Raw genomic sequence first — 20,076 nt, 5'->3', positions numbered from 1 at the left:
GAGAGATTGAGATTTATCTGGATTGAAAGACGTATTCCAAGTGTTTGACTATATTGTGATTTTGTCAATGTCTGAAGAGAGGGAAGAGGCTGCTGTCCGCTTGTCCTTCCTCACATTGGCCCGCCCGCACATCCTTTCCATCTTTTTTAAATGACTCTTCCTTCCGCCACTGTCCCCATGTCCGCTTCCCCAACCTCATTATTCTTCTCCTTTTTTAAAATTTTAATTATCTGCCCTCCCTCCCCCCCCCCCCCTTCCACCTTTTAAATTGCACACACAATATGTAGGACACCCCCAAAGTAATCTTTCTTCAGACTTCTACAAGTGGATGTTGTACATAAGCCAAGCAATACAGATTAACAATATGATTCTGTTCTCCACAAGAGCACGTCCAAAAGCCTTAAGCCTATACAGAGACAACTTCACCCCTAAGTTTGGTAAATGGTTATGTTGTACCTCAAGCAAATCTGCTTTTCAGTGCTCTTTTCAAAACATGTACACAGAAACATCGGAGTAATTTCATTGAGAACTACGATTGTGATTCAAATGTAAAATGTTGTCTTATTGTTTTATCGTTTTAGCATTATGCAGGCAGTGATGGACCATTCCATCCCATACATGCACATGCGAGAGGCCTTCCAACAAAAGATTGCTACTTTCCAGGTATGATGAGCAAAGAACAGTGTCAGGGATGCACCATCAAAATGAAAACTGCTGATGAGGGAGAGAGGCATATGGCACAGTATAGATTCCCCTGTAGTGAACATCCATGTTGTGACAGGCACATGTTGTCGTTAAACTTTAATTTCTGGCACTTCCTTTGGCCTAAACCTGTACATGACTCTCCACCGGCATTGTAGATGTATAGGTGTCGTATCACCTGAACATGGAGAAACAGGGTACTTATCTATGTCTACAAATGCACAATTGCTTCTTCAGCCTTTCATTCATGCATGCAACTTCTGTGCAGCTCTTGCAGGGAAAGATGGCTGACATGTACACTCGGCTAAGCGCGTGCCGTTCCTATGTCTACAATGTCGCGCGTGCCTGCGATCGTGGTCATTTCAGTGCAAAGGTGAGATCAAAGTCAAAACTAATTATTTTTGGTGAATTTCTGGTCACGTTAACCCAACTCGATACTTATTCGATCAAATTTTCCGTAACTTTTGTCATCTGTCGGGCTGTAGGACAGTGCTGGAGTGATCCTCTACACGGCTGAAGCAGCAACCCAGGTTGCCCTAGATGGAATCCAATGCTTGGGTATGCATCTCCAGCTTTGTGATATTATCAATGTTGTACTGTATTCTATTGGCCGTTTAACACCCAAGATTGCTATGAAGAATAAGCATTCGAGATTGGGAGTTAACGAGTGCATTTTTTCGCAGGAGCTAACGGCTACATCAACGACTACCCAATGGGACGCCTGCTGCGCGATGCCAAGTTGTACGAGATTGGTGCCGGCACTAGTGAAATAAGGCGCCTCATTATAGGGCGTGCCTTCAACGCCATGTTCAAGTAGCAAATCTAGGTCTCAAAGTTGGAGAGGGCTGATGGGTTGGACTGTGGTCCTGATTTTGTGCTTTATCATCATGGCCAAGTCTCATTAACGGCAATTCTGGAATATTGTACTGAATCACTGTGCGATACAATCATGCAATTCTGAAAGCAAGACTTGTCTGTACTGAAGTGTTGTAAATAAGTGTCGGTAGTCTTTTATCAAATTACCATATTTTTGCTAAGTACCTTCAAACTGTACTTTTTGCACAATGTGTCAGCATTATTCCTAGTTATTGTACAGCTTATGTACACCCAAATAGACCTAATGGTGTATTTGTTTTCACAATATGAACACCTTGCAAGACATGAAAATTTAGAAAACTCACTTTTGTTTGCAAATTATAATTTAAGGATTTAAATATTAGTCGTACAGTACCTTCAGAAAGTATTCACACCCCTTGACTTTTTCACATTTTGTTGTTGCAACCTGAATTTAAAATGGATTAAATTGAGATTTTGTTTGGTCACCTATCTACAAAAAATATCCCATGATCAAAGTGAAAACATGTCTTTACAAGTTTTTACAAATTTATTGAAAACGAAACACAGAAATATGTATTTAGCCCCATGCACCATCGTTTGGTTGTTTCGGAATTGGGGCGAGGAAGTGATAAATAATTCAATGCACAGAAGTGCAAAGTAGGAATTGTTGAGAGGGATGGAATTGTTAATGGATAAACTGCGCTCTGGACAAGCCTGGAAAAGACACCTGATGTTTAAAATGGAACAAACACAGGTGAAGAGAATTGGATGTGCAAATCAATTCACAACTAGATCGGCACTTTGTAGAGAGCAAACCTCCGCCTGGTTGGCCATAATCACTCGATGGTGAAGAATCACTAAAAAAAAATTAAATAATTCTCATATCCGAATCCATATTCAGATCTCCACCAAAATCGAATCGATTCTTCCTTGTCAAACACACAACCTCTCCACCAAGTTTTGTCCAAATCCATCCATACCTTTTTGAGATATCCTGCTATGTATCGTTTTTGGCCCGATCTCCCAATGGTGAAGAATCGCTTTTAAAATTCTAGGAGCCGAATCCGGATCTTCACCAAAATCTAACCATTTCGTCCTTGTCGAATTCGCTACATCTCTGCCAAATTTCGTCCAAATCCGTCCACAACCTTTTGAGATATTTTGTTCACAAACAGACAAACGAGATATTTTGTTCACAAACAGACAGGGGTGAAAACAAGACAAGGGTATTCTACATCATGAATAACATTCATGATGCGCTTCCGGGTCCGGTTCTGCCGGCGAGGTAGTTTCTTCCAACCTCTCCGCGTCATCAAAGTTAAGTATTTTTCCCGTTTGTGCGTTTGTCCAAACTGTACTGTTTATTTTACTGTGTATGTGTCTACTGTGTGTTTATAGTAAGATATCGGTTGTAAATCGTGCATATCTGTGTGTAATTGTCGTTTTGATTCGCACCACATTTTCGGGCCTGGTCCCTTGAGGCTTCCCTGTCTCATCGGTGGTCGTTGTTGTCTATTTACTTTCGTTCTCTCACTGTTGTACACCACACCTTTCCTATGCCATCTCGAGGTGCTGCATATCGTCATGGCCGGGCACCGAAGGGGGCTCGGCAGTGACGCACGCTGAAAGGGAGTACTCAGTTTTCACTCTGGTTGTTTTCTTGCTTTCCTGTTTGTTACTTGCAAAATCGAAGATTTTTCAAGTATATTGGTCGGTTGCGTTTGTGGTTCTGTCTCTCTCTGTCTGTCTGTTTGTTTGTTTGTCACCGGCCAACAGATCACAATTTTCAACCGATCTTCACGAAACTTCACCAAATGGTAGAGTTGGTCGGTCAAAAGCAAGAAGCCTATTGTTTTTGGGGTCAAAAGGTCAACATAGGCCAAAGGGCACCAAATTTGCTAAATTTTTAAAATCCTCAATTTTCATCTGATTGACTTGAAATTTGAAGAGGACTTGCATCTAACTACTCAACTTCTAACTACACATCACAACTCTCTCTTCCTCATACATGGTGATTTCAATTGCCACCATGCCAGTTGGCTGGGTGTGGGTACCTCTCTCACCAGCCATGGCATCTCAGCAAATGCCTTCTGCGACTCACTGGGACTAACACAATCTGTCAATTTCCTGACCCGTATCTCAGGCAACGGAGCATCTTCTCTTCTAGACTTGGTTATGACTAACTTCCCTGCAAATGTCTGCTGCTCTTCTTCTGCTCCAATCAGCTCATCTGATCATGTGCTTGTTGAAGTGGACATCTCTCTGACCATTCTCAGAGAGCCTCCTCAGCGTCGACGAGTCTGGCATTTCACTCAGGCTAACTGGCACGGTCTTCAAGCAGCCATCAATCATCTGGACTGGTCTCCCATCTCTACCACCTCTGACATCAACTCATCCTGGGAATTCTTCCAAAGTAAATTGCTCTCTCTCATGCACAGATTTATCCCATCTCGTCTTCAGTTGTCTTACCCTTCCTCCCGTCCATGGTACACTGAATCTTGTGGTGAGGCAGTTGCCCAGAAACAACTTGCCTTCGCCTCCTGGAAAGCAAATCCAACGGAAGGAAATCTCATTTGCTTTCACAAAGCCCAAAACAAGTTTGTGTCCACCCTCAGGAGAGCTAGGAAACAATATCTCTCCACTCTCAAGACCGAACTCTCAAACCTGTCTCCCTCTTCCAAATCCTGGTGGTGTCTGGTCAAATTCGTTTCTGGTGCTTGTTCCCCCTCCATCCCCTCGCTTACCTCAAACGGCTACACGGCTGACTCCGCACGTGAAAAAACTGAATGCCTCAACTCTGTGTTTGCCTCTAAATCTTGTGTCTGAAACCCATTCCTCTCTGTACCCACCGTACCCAGCTGTTCCTGGACTCCGTGTCCTTTCCTCCTGACAAGGTGGAGAAGTTTGTCAATCCTCGACTCTGATTCTGCAACTGGACCTGATGGCATCAGCCCACGAGTCCTAAAATCCTGCTCCGCCACTCTTTCACTCCCTCTCTCTATTCTCTTCACCCTCTCTTTTGCTCAAGGTCATCTGCCATCACCTTGGAAATCAGCCAACATCACCGCTTTACACAAAAAAGGTGCAAAAACAGATCCCAGCAACTACAGACCAATCAGCCTTCTCCCAATTATCAGCAAAGTCATGGAATCCATCATTGCTTCGGATATCAAATCCTTCCTCTTCTACAATGGCTTGATCTCTGATCATCAATTTGGTTTAAGACCAGGTTTGATGAAGATTTGGTTTCAGACCACTTTCTAAATAATCCTCTCCAAGAAGTTCAGTCACTCAAGCTTTTGGGTCTCACTATCTGCCATGATCTTTCCTGGGAAAACCACATTTCCAAGCTGGCCTCCAAAGCCAGTCGCCGACTGGGCATCCTCCGTCGTGCGAAGTCCTGACTTCAGTCAGGTTCACTATGTCAATAAATTATATTTCCTTCAAAATCGTGGTAGATTAGCAAACCTATACATTTTTGGAAAGGTTATAGCATAAGGAAACTAAAAATTAATGTTTACATTTGGAGAGATACCTGTATGGCGGCCATTTTGGATTTTCAAAATGGCCACTGTAAAATACATATTTTGTTCTATTTCTGCCTCTAATTACCCTAAAAACCTTTTTAAATATACTAAACCTATATTTTCAGGGACAAGGAATCCAATGAAAGTATCAAATTGGTGCTATGGGGAATGGTAAGACACGAATCAAAGGTTTTGAATTGCAAAATACTGTCTTTATATTCGCGATAAGTTGCATAATCAAATACATGTTATCATTTTGTACAGGCAGTTAATAACATCAAAATGTGTCACAATAATTCATATCACCAAACATACACAGGCAGTCAGCAAAATCATACATACACATGCAGTCAGTATAACTTCACATCTACACAGGCGGTCAATGACAAAATATACACAGGCAGTCAATGGCATCAAACATACACGATTACAGAATATGCCATTTAGAGTTCGTCATCACTGTCCTGTGTGTCGTATCCGACAATATAGTCCGCATCGTTTTCACAGTCAGTTCCACACAAGCAAAGGTCGGTCAAATTGATTGGCAAATCGAATTGGTCGAATGGTCGATCGAAGCGATTGGTCGAATGGTCGAATGGAATTGGTCGATTGGTCGAATTGGTCGAATCGAATTGGTCGGAATTAGCAAATGTAAACATTGATTTTCAGATTTTCCATGTAATAACGTTTCCAAAAATGTATAGGTTTGCTAATCTACCATGATTTTGAACGAAAAAAAACATAGTGAACCTGACTACTTGGCACACCTGAGCCCCTCACCACATACATGGCTTTCACCTGCAGCTCGATGGAGTACTGCTCTCCCCTCTGGGCCGGTGCTCCCGCCTCACACCTAGCTCGGCTTCACGGTTGAAACCAAAGCTTTCAGAATCATTGGAATCTCCCGCGATGAAGCGAACTCCGAGGGCCTTTCACTTACTCACCGCAGGCAGGTTGGTGGTCTTTGTCTTCTACCGACTCCTCTCCGGCCTTGCTCACCCTGCTCCGTCTGTGCTCTGTCACCCAAATATTCCTTCAGGTCACACATGATCTGCCAGCAAGCCTCTTATGGTTAAACTGCCAAAATCAAGACTCTCTGCTCACCTTCACTCCTTCATTCCTCTTTTCTCCCACCTCTGGAACAAACTCCCTCACTCTCTTCAGTCCCACTCCTCCCTCCAGGTCTTTAAAACAGCTGTTCACCACCATCTTATCATCTCCCATCCATAACCTTGATCTTTTTTACCCCTGCTAATTCACCCCAGATCCACTTTTTTGAAATACCGCCTTCTTTCCTGGAAGTCTGAGCAGTATCCATTTGTTTTATACCTCCCCCAACTGCCCCCCCCCCCTCTCCCCTCCCCCCCCCCCCTCTCCCCTCCCCCCCCCCCCCTCTCCCCTCCCCCCTTTCCATGCCTCCTCCCACAAATCTCCCGATGTCCCTGTTTTCTGCTGTTGTACTTGTGTGCTTACCTCTCTCCCCATCTTGTCTCCCACTCCCTTTATTATATGTTTTATGTGTCCGTTTGTTTTTTGTTTTTGTCATTGTTAGATCTTGCACAAGCATTGATCTTGTATCCATAAAAATAAAAATAAAACATTCTGATGGTGTTTGTTATTAAGTGTAACTTGTGGTTCAGCAGAAAGCAACTGCCATGGCTTCTGGGTCAGCTGGATTAAGTTAAGGAAATTAAATAATATATTAATATGCTCCATCAACCGTTAAAATCTCCATCATAGCCAAGGCTGATGGAGTAGTTTGAATATTGATAGTGTCATTTTGATTTTGAATATTTTGTCAATGCGAACGCCGAACAATGATTTTTTTCCCATATTGTTGCTCTAACCCTGGAGATTTTCCATGAATAGATGGACAGATCAAGAACAGGCTGCAATTGTTGAAATGTACTTTATAAATGGAAATTCAATTGTCCAAGCGCAGTGAGCCCACAGACTACACTTTTAGTAAGTAACAGTGGATGAGGCAACTGGAATTACCTAGATATACACAACTAAAAGTGGAAAAGTACATTTTGTTTCCCCCTTTCAAACCTCCCAGCTCCCCAGAGGTGTTGCACACCTGAACATATTCCCATGTCTCGCATCCCACCACACCTCGTCCTTCCAAAGAAAAGGCAAAGCAGTTGCCCCATTTCTACATAGGTTGTTTTTTGTTTGTTTTTTTTCTCTAATTTGCGCACAGTTGGTTGACGTGCTTGTTCTCCACGGGATCAACGGGCTATTTTGAGAGGATTACTTTCTCAATTGTGCCATTTCAGTTGTTAAATATTAGAGATAACTCTGTCAAGTTGGTATTACACCTGCAAGAAAATCCAACATTTTGTGCACCAACCAAATGTTAATGATCAAATGGAGAAAGATGCAGAGTGGGCTTCAACCAAGTGCACCAACATTTAAAAATAACAATATGAGATAAACAAAGATTAATTTTATTTCCAATATAATTGACAGCCAGTCAAGTTAATCAATAATAACATAAAGCTCCACATTTAATTTTAACCTCCAAAAACAATACAGCATTTGTATTCAAAAACAATTCCCATCATGCACTGCAGTATGACTATTCATGCTCCTCCGCACCGCTTGATTTTCTGGGAAATACGGGCAGGCCACCAACAAGACCAGCTGCTGTGGTGAGCAAGTTCACAGGTGAGGAACCATCGGTGATGAGAGTCGACTGCAGGCCGAGAGCCTTCAGCATCTTCAGCTTTAACGAGATGGACAGCATGTGGACGTGTCAAATAAACATGTGGATGCACAAATCATTTGGACATCGCTATGATTGGCTCAAAGGAATCATTAAAGCCAAATAATCAAAATGTTCATTTTAAAATATAGTAAATAGCTATCAACATGAAACGACTCGCATGAGGCCGGGGTAAAAAAATGCCACAATATAAAAGAGCAATCAGATTGCAGACCCTCGCCAGGACGTGTTTTAGTGGTTGTTCAGGCTTTGATGTTAAAACAAATATGGCGGCCGAACTACGTGACCGACGACATTTTTTTTTTTCCTGCACCAAATTTATCCTGAGATGATAAGAAATTTCATCTCGATTGGATGAAGTTTTATACTTGTTGAATTATGACGTCATAATGGAGGGACCTATGACATCATGAACATATTTTATTCCCCATGGAGAGTTCTTTACAATGAGCCACGTCTCAATTTTTTCTATTCAGCGCTTTCAGAGATAGAGGTGCAAAGTTTTTCGTTTTTTCTAAGATGGCGCCCATACCACGTGACCTATGACGTCATAATTATCATTAAAATATTCCACAGGAGGCACACCTATGGTGAAAATTTCCTATCAATCTGACCAACGGTTGCAGAGAAAATCATATTTATTCTGTGCGGACAAACAGACGGACTCAAATGCAGTACCCTCTCCTCAGACGAGGGTAACGTAACAATAAAAGAAAAGCTTTACTCTTGTGCTGGTTGAAACCACAAATATGGGAGGTTAGATGTACACACACACTTTATATATATATACATATATATATACACATACACACACACAAACGCGAGTTGTCTGTGTGTGTGTCGAGTTTTAGTGTCCGCGTTTTATTCAGAGATGGCTGAACGGATCTTCATCAAACTTTCAGAGGTTCATCAGAGTGCCTGGGAGTGTTTTAGGCCAAAAAAAAAGTTTTTTTGGAGTCTTTGGAGTGGGGGAAAAAAAAAAAAAATTCGCTCGATTGTGCCGAAGCCTTTTTCAATTAATGACATTTATATACAAGAACACATTCGCATAAATAAATACAAAACAATTACCAGACATTTGAATACAAATAAATCAAAATTCCGGAAGGGTTCGAATTTGGAAGTACGGCTTCTTCTTCCTGATCAGCATCACTTAACTCAGAAATGTGAGCCACTCCCCTTCCTCTCCTGCCTCCCCCTCCTCCCTCCCCCTCGCCCTCTCCCCGCCTCCTCCTCTCCCTCCCCCTCTCCCCGCCTCCCCCTCTCTCCCCACCTCCCCCTCTCTCCCCACCTCCCCCTCACCTCTCCCCTGCCTCCCCTTCCCTCTTTCCCCTCCTCCCCTTCCCTCCTCTGGCATTCATTATTGTGCATTTTATTTGCTGTGTCGTGTTTATTTGTGGGTTTCGGATAAGGTAAGCACCCCACCACCCCTTCAGTCCCACGCACGCCATAAAAAAAAGTACCGCCAATTTTCGGCTTGATCATAAGACCAATCGGCTATCCGTCATCTTGTGGTGTTAATCGCTGGTAACGGGACAATATATATATATATATATATATATATACACACAGTACATTACATATTGAGGTGTGTGTACATAGGTATATATGTTGTACACACCACGAGCAAACCACCTTTTCCTTGTTTAAGACGACCACGTGACTTATCAAAGCTGTAACCACGCAGGTTCAAGTGCGTATATACAGCAGAGTTCGAAACCTCCTCATAAGCTGACCGGTGATGTTGGTTCATACGGGCCTTAATAGTTTGCCGAGTTTCTCCTCTGTAGGTCTTGGTGCATGATGGGTCGCCACATCTGATGCCATACACCAAGTCACATTTCCTATCTTTCCGGATCTTGCCCTTAAACTGACCGGTTCAGCAGAATTCTTTATGGTTTACATGATGTAACAATGCCAAACTTGAAGAAGGATCTTCTCACTTTGTCAGACAACCCAGTCACATAAGGAATGGTCACTCATGTCGTGTTTTCTTGACCACCCGGGGTAGCCACACTTGCTGAGAGCACTCCTAATGTTCTCCTTCTCACATAATTTCCCCTCCTGTGTGGTCGGAATATTACCTTCACGATGGAAGAGTGTGAATGACGATTAAGATTATAATTATGGATCAATGGGTGAAACGGTCAAAATTATGTGAATTAAACTGCAAATAGTGGTTCATGTGTGTGGGTTTCTGTACCCTCAAAATTGGATGAAAAGTGACCATTTTTCAGATGAACATCGACGATCTTAGAAGTTTGACCTTGATTACCTTTGACCTTTTGACCTTAAAATAGTTATTTTCCCTATTTAGTGACGCAATATGCAAATGCTGTTCAATTTTCAAGTCAATCGGATGAAAAATGGCAATTTTAGAAATTGGACCTCAAGGTGACCTTTGATCTCAAAATCAATAGGCTTCTTCCTTATGACCAACTCTACCATTTGGTGAAGTTTCGTGAAGATCAGTTTAAAATTGTGACCTGCAAGTGATCGACAGACAAGCAAACAGACAAAAAGAAAAATCACTCATAGAGCGACACTTGCCAAAACAGAACAAAGTAGAATGGCACTCAGTAGATCATCCTTTTGACCTCACAAATCATTGGTGGTTGAATTCAGTGACCTGATATGAAAATAGTCTTCAAATTTTAAGTCAATCGGATGAAAACTGAGGATTTTAGAAATCTGAAGAAAGTCGTTGACCTTTGGCCTATGTTGACCTTTTGGCCTATGCTGATCTCAAAAATGGTTGGTGGTTGAATTCAGTTTGCTGATGTGAAAATCCTATTGGTTCACGAGTTATCAAAGAGTGACCACTATATTCGTCATGGGTGTGTCTGTGTCTGTCCGCAGCATAACTACCCGATGATATCATCCGATCTTGATGAAACTTGGGTGGGAGGTTGATATCATGATCTCGTTGTGTCCTGTTGATATCATGATGCGTATTGCGCCCATTGTGGGCGGAGCCACGCCCGAAAAAGATGTCTTTTTAGGGGGTAATCGAGTTCAAGCTACATCTTCTCCGAGGGAGTTGGTGAAATCTGACAGGGGTTTCGGTATTCGGTTAGGCCAATGTCATGTGTCTAGCCCCACGGAGCTCGATTTTTCATTTTCGCCCCAAGGTCAAGGTCACGAAATTTAGAAAAGTCGATTTTTGATGGTTTTATTACATTGTTCGCTTCCTGATAGGGTGAAATGTCGTACATGATCTTATATTATCACATACATCATGAAATACAAGTTTTCCAAAAAATTTCAGAATCTTTGACCTTTGAAGGTCACAAAGGTCAAATTTTCAAAGTTGTCGGAATCGAACCGAATTTTCGGTATTGTGTAGCTAACTAACCTCATAACATTGATCATTGAGCATCGTCATTGAATACCGCTCGCTCGTGAACCATCGCCGTCTCCTGACTTGTTCAAATTTCAAGTCAATCGGATGAACATTGAGGATTTTAGAAATTTGAAAAAAAGGTGCTTGACCGATGTTGACCTTTTGGCCTAGGCTGATGTCAACAATAGTTGGTGGTTGAATTCAGTTAGCCGATATGTAAATCCTATTCAAATTTCAAGTCAATCGGATGAAAATTGAGGATTTTAGAAATTAGAAAAAAGTGGTTGACATTTGGCCTCAAAATATATATGATTGTCGGACCACGAAGTCCACTATTTGGTGAAGTTTCGTGAAGATCGGTTTCAAATTGTGACCTGTAGGCAAGTTTAAGTAAGCGGACAGACAAACGCACAAACAAACACACAAACCGGAGTGATCAACATACTTGTCAAAATACTTTTTTTTGCCACGTAACACAATACCAACAAATATACTTGAAAAATCTTCGATTTTGCAAGTAATAAGAGTATCGATGGCTAAGGTCCAACACAAGCACACATACCTGGGTGTCTGGTCCAGCAGAGGCCATGGCCTTAATCGTCTCAGCACCGAGGGACTGGACAGTCTCGCAGAAACGCCGGATCTCGATGGTCGCCATTTCTCGTGCCTGCACCAACTCGAGCCCATTTTTCTCTTTGATGTATTTCAGTTCGGCCTCTCGTGCCTGGCAGAGCCTCTCCAATTCGGACTCCTACACAATAAAGAATAATTAGGATTTTGGAACTTGCATTATTAAAAACCAAGTCCATCTAGAAAATACAATTTGATGCAAATGCGGCGATGGAAGTGCCTCAGCCCACATTATTACGTTCGATTTTGATTAAAGGTCATGTGAGGGAGAAGAGGTAGGTAATGGGGGGAACATCAGATGCTTCCAACTCGGGTTGATTTTCAAAGGGCACTTTACAGTTGACCTCTTGAACCTAAAATCAGACACCATCCTGATTTTTCCTTTGTTCAACACACTTGAGATTTCTTTGAATTTGAAAACTGCTATATAAATAAAAATCATTAAAATTGAATCGGTTCGTTTTTATATGACAGTACATCCTTGTGCCAGGTTTGGTTGAAATTCCTGAAATGGTTCACAAGTTGTCATGGCAACAAAAAGAAAATGAATGATAACGGACGGACAGGCAACCCAAAGAAAATGAATGATAACGGACGGATGCACAGGAAACCCCAAAAAAATGAATGATAACGGACGGATGCACGGGAAACCCCAAAAAAATGAATGATAACGGACGGATGCACGGGAAACCCCAAAAAATGAATGATAACGGACGGATGCACAGGAAACCCAAAGAAAATGAATGATAACGGACGGATGCACGGGAAACCCCAAAAAATGAATGATAACGGACGGATGCACAGGAAACCCCAAAAAAATGAAGAACGGACGGATGCACAGGAAACCCCAAAAAATGAATGATAACGGACGGATGCACGGGAAACCCCAAAAAATGAATGATAACGGACGGATGCATGGGAAACCCCAAAAAATGAATGATAACGGACGGATGCATGGGAAACCCCAAAAAAAGGAATGATAACGGACGGATGCACAGGAAACCCCAAAAAATGAATGATAACGGACGGACAGGCAACCCAAAGAAAATGAATGATAACGGACGGACAGGCAACCCAAAGAAAATGAATGATAACGGACGGATGCACGGGAAACCCCAAAAAATGAATGATAATGGACGGATGCACGGGAAACCCCAAAAAATGAATGATAACGGACGGATGCACAGGAAACCCCAAAAAATGAATGATAACGGACGGATGCACGGGAAACCCCAAAAAATGAATGATAACGGACGGATGCACAGGAAACCCCAAAAAAATGAATGATAACGGACGGATGCACAGGAAACCCCCCAAAAATGAATGATAACGGACAGATGCAATGCAAACCCCAAAAAAATGAATGATAACGGTCGGATGCACGGGAAACCCAAAAAAATGAATGATAACGGACGGATGCACGGGAAACCCCCAAAAAATGAATGATAATGGACGGATGCACGGGAAAACCCCCAAAAAATGAATGATAACGGACGGATGCACAGGAAACCCAAAGAAAATGAATGATAACGGACAGATGCACAGGAAACCCCCCAAAAAATGAATGATAACGGACGGATGCACAGGAAACCCCCAAAAAAATGAATGATAACGGACAGATGCACAGGAAACCCCCCAAAAAATGAATGATAACGGACGGATGCACGGGAAACCCCCAAAAAATGAATGATAACGGACGGATGCACAGGAAACCCAAAGAAAATGAATGATAACGGACAGATGCACAGGAAACCCCCAAAAAAATGAATGATAACGGACGGATGCACAGGAAACACCAAAAAAATGAATGATAACGGACAGATGCACAGGAAACCCCCAAAAAAATGAATGATAACGGACAGATGCACGGGAAACCCCAAAAAAATGAATGATAACGGACGGACAGGCAACCCAAAGAAAATGAATGATAACGGACGGATGCACGGGAAACCCCAAAAAATGAATGATAACGGACGGATGCACGGGAAACCCAAAGAAAATGCTTCAGCCGTTTGGCTGTGGTCATAAATTTTCAAAATCTCAGTGAGCTTCTTCTTTATCATTCCAATTATCACTGGTTCAATTTCGATGCTCTTCACCTCATTTTTGGCCCAATTTTTTTGGGCCTAAATCACCAATCACCGTTTGGGCCTAAACAATGCCATCTTTTCTTCTTTGTACCTAAATACTATATCCGGTTGCAAAGCTTTGTTTTCTCTGTTCACCCACAGCCGAGACGTACCAAAGACTAAAAAAGGTACGTGCTGCTTCCTTGCTTGATGCTCAATATTTAAAAGGATGGAGCACAACCAACCACAGCACGAGCTCTTCCTGTGTTGAAGATCTTTGTCAGGAAATCCATCCTCCCCCTCCCTCACTTTGACATCAGTCGAATAAATGTTTGCGATATGAGGATGTTCACCAAGTTGATAACTGAAATCCTGATAAATAAATAAAAATTTGTATCATGTGTAAACCCGAAACAATTCTAATGTCTTCCGCATCATGCCGGCTGAGTTGACCCACTGACCCAGTGTGCCAAGCATATCTCTCCGATTAAGAAACAAGGTGGGTGCCGCCTTGCTATGATGGTCCTTCTTTCCTGGAAGTCCTTGCAATGTCCTGGTGTTTTATTCTACTCCCACCCCCCCACCCCCCCTCACCACGCCTCCTCCCCCCAAGCCCTCTCCCTCCCACAGATCTCTCGATGTCCCTGTTCTCAAATGTTGTGTTTGTGGAAGTTGTTTTTCCAAGATGTACCGCTTCAATCATTGAAGCCTCAGCTTGGAGTTTGGCTTTGGCCACTGCTGTTTCCCCTTCAATCTTCGCAGCCTCTGCCCGAGATTGAGCCTCAGCCCTGGCTTCTCCTGTGCTCTCCACAGCAACGCTGAATCGCAAAGGGAAACCAGACGGAACTGCGTGAATGATCCCATTAACCAGAGTTAACCGTTCAATAAACAATTAATAATCAGTGCATCAATAAGACTTCATTTATACGTTCACCAAAAGTTGGAGCAAGCTAAAGATAAACATTTTAGTCTAAATGCACAATTTCACTTTTGCTTTGGGGGACAATTTGTTGTTCTTACCCATAATGCAAAGCGAAATGCATACCTCAGTGCCTGAAGCTCCAGCAACTCCTTACGTGCTTTCTCCGACTCCGCTTGATCCAAGATCTTTTGTCGCTCCAGTCGCCCACGGGCTTCCTGCTCCAAGCGCTCTGCCTCGTGTCTGTAATGACATGTCAAAAGGTTAAGGAAAAATAGCAACAACTACGACAGGAAGTCACATGGACGCGTGACACGTGACACATCTATAGCCATCTCGTACTTCGCTGTGGCCTCCTGTGACTTGGTAGTGATTTCAATGGCAAGCTGCACGGACTTCTGCAGCGAGTCACGGGTACGCTGGTCCACTGGCTCCACCGACTGTATATCTACGCTGGTGATCACCAGGTTATTCTGCGAGAACCTGAAGCTTTCCATCACCTTGAGATTGTGATCCAGGCCAAAGACGGACGTCCGTATGATTTTAGCAGAATTCTACGCGAGGGAAGAGACAATGACGAATGGCTGTTCTCAAAATCTATTCTTCAAAACAAGTTTTTTATCCTATTCCTCAAAGAGGAAAAAGATTAAACAAATGCCAGTTAAAGCTGTAAAGTAATATACTTAAGCACAATCATCTTAACAAGAAGAAAAAGACAAAATGTCAGAGCCCATGTTGTGGTTTTAGTAATCTTGCTGTACGGAGTTAAAGGCCGTCAGTCGGCCATCTTTGGTCAGATTACAAAACACAATCTTCTGCATATGCAGACCCATGTTGTTTTTATTCAAAGTTTGAACAAAATCGGTCCATGCACGTCCGAGAAATGGTTGGGGACACTTTTGTCATAATATGACCGCCAGCCAGCCATCTTGGATCCGATCTCATCTCGAAAGGAAATGGCATGCAGATGTAAGCCATCATCCATTATGTGCGCCAAGTTCCGGTAAATGCATGTCTGGGAAAAGGTTGAAGACGTGTTCAATATCCGGGAAAAGGTTTAAGACGTGTTCAATATCAAGTTTTTTTTTTTCTTTCAACTAAAATGGCCGCCAGTCTACCAGTCGGCCATTTTTGATCAGATCTCAAAATAAAGTGAGATGCACGTGTACGCCATCATGCACTCTGCTTGTGCCAAGTTTGAACAAAATCGGACCATGCATGTTCAATAAATGGTTGGGGACACGATTATGTAACAAAATGGCCGCCAGTCGGCCATCTTGCATCCGATCTCGAAAGAAAATGACGTGCGTATGTAAGCAATCATTCATTTTCTGTGTGCCACGTTTGAACAATATTGGAAAATGCATGTCTGAGAAACGGTTGAAGAAGAGTTCAACATCGGGGTTTTTTAAAAACTAAAATGGCCGCTAGTTAGCCATCTTTGTTCGGATCGCAAAACAAAATGATGTACAATGTATACAATCATGTATTGTCTTTGTGCCAAGTATGAACAAAACCGGTCCATACATCTCAGACGAGACCCAATCCAAAAGCCTCCATTTTGGACCAAGTCCAACAGGTGCTAATAGTGCAATAATAAGCAATTATGCTGCACCAATCGCCAATGTTCATTCTTGTTGGTTCACACAACCCACCTTGTGGAAATCGTCAAACTGCACGGATGCCACCGAGCCTCGGATACGCGAGGCAATGGCCTTGCAGAAATCTCCCACGAAGTCTGGCACACTGAACAACCTTGATGCTTCCTCAGGTGCAGCCTTATCAGAGATGTCAAAATGCCTGCAAATGGAAGTGCAATCCCACGAACACCAAATGTGACGAAAAGAGGTCCTTACCTGCACGAGAAAAGCATAATGGAGTTTTACAATTCCCAGAAAAATAACCGACCAGTTGAAGGATATTTGCAGCTGCAGGCGAGCATGATCAGCAGTTTCCACAGTGATTATGTCACCGCAAAAGTCCGGTCCGAGGAGCAAACAGATGCTTCGGATGACGTTGGGTTTCTTGGGCTTCCCACCGGACAGACTCAACACAGTGAACTGTTCATCAGGACCAAGCATCACCAAATCGGGTCCAAACACAACACTGAAAACAACAACAACAAAAAAAAACAGACCAGGGTCAAGTCAAGTACAGAAAAAAATAGGATCACAGGTCCTGAAGCTCACCTGGATCAGGAGCAACAGTCACTCAAACCCCCCATTGACCCCTTTTGATTTTTGCTGCAGTCAATACACCTTCGTTAGGCATCAGATATCAATCTTATGGCCAAGTTTCATCGAAAGTGTGCGTTTGGTTCAATCTATGACCGAAGTGTTTACGGACTCACTAACCCACGGACACTGCTCAATCACATAGGCTCACTGGACTCGAGTCCAGGTGAGCTAACAATGGACATCACCAGCTCCGAGATAGCACATGGTCCAAATGATATTAAATGTTTAACAATTAAATGGAGTTTGTATTTATACCACAGACTTTTACCGAGCTTTCTTCTCAGTGTAGTCGTAGATCTGGGAGGCAGCATTGTGTGGAACACGGTAAGTCACACCACGCGTGCGGCTTTGAGGGGCTTGGTCCACAGGGTAGCTGTAATCCCCACGGTCAGAACGCGGATCCTTGTTGTTGCAGAGTAAAAACGCCAATAGAGGAGGCAGTTGCTTTTCCCACAGCTCCTCGACCTGTGTAAGCATGTAGGTCTCCCCACACACCACACGGACCTGCTCACGGGGAACACAACACAGGAAGCCAGAAATACCAGCAGTGAAGTGCAGTGACAAGAACCTGTGCATTTTGAACTATTAATGCAATGTCTCCATAAACAAAACATACACTCACGTGCAAAGTCTGACACATTCATGAGTTACAAGAAATGGATGTTCTGAACATCAACAATCCTAGCATAGAAAACAAGTCAATTCTCTGTGGTTTTATATGTATGATAATTATACAATTTAAAACAGCGAGGACAATCTGCACCAAATTTTGCATATGTGCCTGGGATACCCAGGGTCAGGTCGTGGGCACAAAATAATCCACCCAAACCCACAAGGTTGGGAGACTACTTGCGATTTCCACCCCCCCCCCCACACCATAGCGGGGACCCGCATGGTACAGCGCAAGTGGTTTACTGACCCCTGCTGGATGCAAATGGCTGTACAAGCTGCATGGGGGATTATTTGGACAAAGAAAAAAGAGAAAAATGATGACTTCAATGACTGATGACCCAGAAACTTCGATTTTTGGAAGGTGTTGTAGGAAACGTGGAACACCATTCCACAAGAGTTTATAACTAAATAATTTGACATGGCCGCGAATAGAGAAGCAGTTCGCAATTTATCAACCGTGAATATGCGGAACCGCGGATAGCGGGGATAGCGGGGTTGGACTGTATATAGGAGCAAATTATTGATCATTTCCTCATCATTGAAATATCCACATGATTATATAAATCCGTTATTTAAAAAATCTTCCCAGGTTCCATACATTACAACAAGCTTGGACAAATCCAAAGAGAAAAATGAAAATGTAATAACCTTGCCCGTTTTAATATTGCGGACATAGACCCCTTCATTATCATCCATAGGAATTGATGTTCGCTCGGCTATCACTTCCACTTCCACTGGTGGGATATAATCCACAGGTCCTCGAATCATCCAGCGATCTCCAGCTTTCCTATTCACCTGGTCCTCATCCTAAAAAGAAAGAAAAAAAATTGAAGAAAAAAAAAATGAATGAAAAATAAATTGCAAAATATACAAAAATACACGATTTAAAAAGTCACGAAAAGAGTAAAATTAATTAACACGTACAAACAAATGGCTGAACACCCACTGAAATAGTGACAAGAACCACAATGACAGTTTTAGGCTTCAGATATAAAAATCCGAATTTGGTCTTCCTGCTGAGCCACACACATAAAATTATATTATACTAGCCGAAAGCACCTGGCGTTGCCCGGGTTATTTTTGAATGAATTTACTACTATAATTCAGCTTTTACGCGTGGCCGGAGAAGATTGACTACTATCTATCTATAATTCCAGTAATCTCTGTGTGTATGTGTGTGTGTATGTGTGTATGTGTGTGTGTATGTGTGTGTGTATGTGTATGTGTGTGTGTATGTGTGTGTGTATGTGTGTGTGTATGTGTGTCTGTGACCGCTGTTTCTCGACAACCACGGGTCCGATATACTTGAAACTTGCCAGGTATATTGCTGGGGACCTGAGGATGTGCCTTTTCAAGGTTTCATATTAATCGGAGAAGTAGTTACCGAGCTATGTCCAAAAAACGATTCAACCAATCAGAGAGCAGCGAGCTATCACGTGTGCCGAACGTGGCGAACAGACTCTGCCTCGGACGGCACATTTGAGAGCGTATTCATTTATTTCACGTTGGCAAACTATGTTGGCGCTATGTTGGCGTTAAACTATGTTTTAAAACTAATTAAAACTAATTTGCGATTCATCGTAACTGCGATATGCGACCTTCCGGACAGTCAAATGAGGACGTCACTTCCGGACTTACGGATAGTCATAGTGACGACGTACTGATGCTGAACGTGGCGAGCAGACGCTGTAAGGTACGATCGATTGTAGTACACGTTTATAATAACTCTGCCGATACAGGCCCGATTAACTGCAGCGCCATCCGAGCTGCGGCGTCGGGACGATACATTCATTGTACGGTCACATCACGCACTTACGGGCACGCCCATGCATGCATGGGCGAAGACATATTTTTTTTTTTTTTTTTGGCAAGGAACGGGCACCCACGTACGGGCACGTCCTAGTATATTTAATCTCCCGATTATACACACACACACACACACACACACACACACACACACACACACACACACACACACACACACACACACACACACACACACACACACACACACACACACACACACACACACACACACACACACACACACACACACACACACACACACACACAATCCCGTAAGTCTGGAACATCACGAAGTGAAAAAATAATGAATCACTTATTTTGCCAGGTTTCCAGAGGGGGATTGATGGGGATCACGAGGGAGGGAGGGTATATACATATAGACACTGACATACACGGTGTAAGGTAGTCATTTTGAATTGCTCATAGAAAAGCGTGGCGGTACGTGTAGGTCACATGGTAGAAACGTATAACATGGTATAATTGCTCCAAGTGCTGTACTATTTACTGTATTTTCATCCACAAAGTTCTGCTTTGCACGTAAAACGAGACCCATCTCCTCTTCCAGTACAAACGCTTCTTGAATTCCATTCTCCAGCTGCTCCCCAG

At 42.8% G+C, this 20,076-nt stretch overlaps 2 protein-coding genes across 2 annotated transcripts in view; one reads left to right on the top strand and one right to left on the bottom strand.

Annotated features, from left to right (window-relative positions):
* LOC137420634 (isovaleryl-CoA dehydrogenase, mitochondrial-like) overlaps nt 1-1,669 on the top strand; it is a 57,804-nt gene extending 56,135 nt beyond the window's left edge. The window contains exons 9-12 of the mRNA XM_068105866.2: nt 582-663; nt 971-1,075; nt 1,188-1,260; nt 1,386-1,669. Coding sequence (XP_067961967.1) covers nt 582-663; nt 971-1,075; nt 1,188-1,260; nt 1,386-1,519 — 394 coding nt within the window. The 3' untranslated portion in view covers nt 1,520-1,669. The remainder of the gene's footprint in view (nt 1-581; nt 664-970; nt 1,076-1,187; nt 1,261-1,385) is intronic.
* Nucleotides 1,670-7,495: 5,826 nt separating this feature from the next.
* MVP (major vault protein) overlaps nt 7,496-20,076 on the bottom strand; it is a 77,196-nt gene continuing 64,615 nt past the window's right edge. The window contains exons 8-17 of the mRNA XM_068105865.2: nt 19,976-20,076; nt 18,313-18,471; nt 17,261-17,496; nt 16,664-16,861; nt 16,411-16,555; nt 15,098-15,309; nt 14,882-14,998; nt 14,528-14,654; nt 11,700-11,888; nt 7,496-7,794 (exon numbers count right to left, since the gene is read on the bottom strand). The exon at nt 19,976-20,076 is cut by the window's right edge and continues 25 nt beyond it. Of these exons, the coding sequence (XP_067961966.2) occupies nt 7,648-7,794; nt 11,700-11,888; nt 14,528-14,654; nt 14,882-14,998; nt 15,098-15,309; nt 16,411-16,555; nt 16,664-16,861; nt 17,261-17,496; nt 18,313-18,471; nt 19,976-20,076 (1,631 nt within the window). The 3' untranslated portion in view covers nt 7,496-7,647. The remainder of the gene's footprint in view (nt 7,795-11,699; nt 11,889-14,527; nt 14,655-14,881; nt 14,999-15,097; nt 15,310-16,410; nt 16,556-16,663; nt 16,862-17,260; nt 17,497-18,312; nt 18,472-19,975) is intronic.

This window comes from Myxine glutinosa, chromosome 2 (assembly GCF_964187855.1).
Source record: "Myxine glutinosa chromosome 2, kmMyxGlut1.1, whole genome shotgun sequence".
In the NCBI taxonomy this organism is placed as follows: Eukaryota; Metazoa; Chordata; class Myxini; order Myxiniformes; family Myxinidae; genus Myxine; species Myxine glutinosa.
Note: the sequence above shows the minus strand (reverse complement) of the source record. Positions and strands in the feature narration are given on the sequence as shown.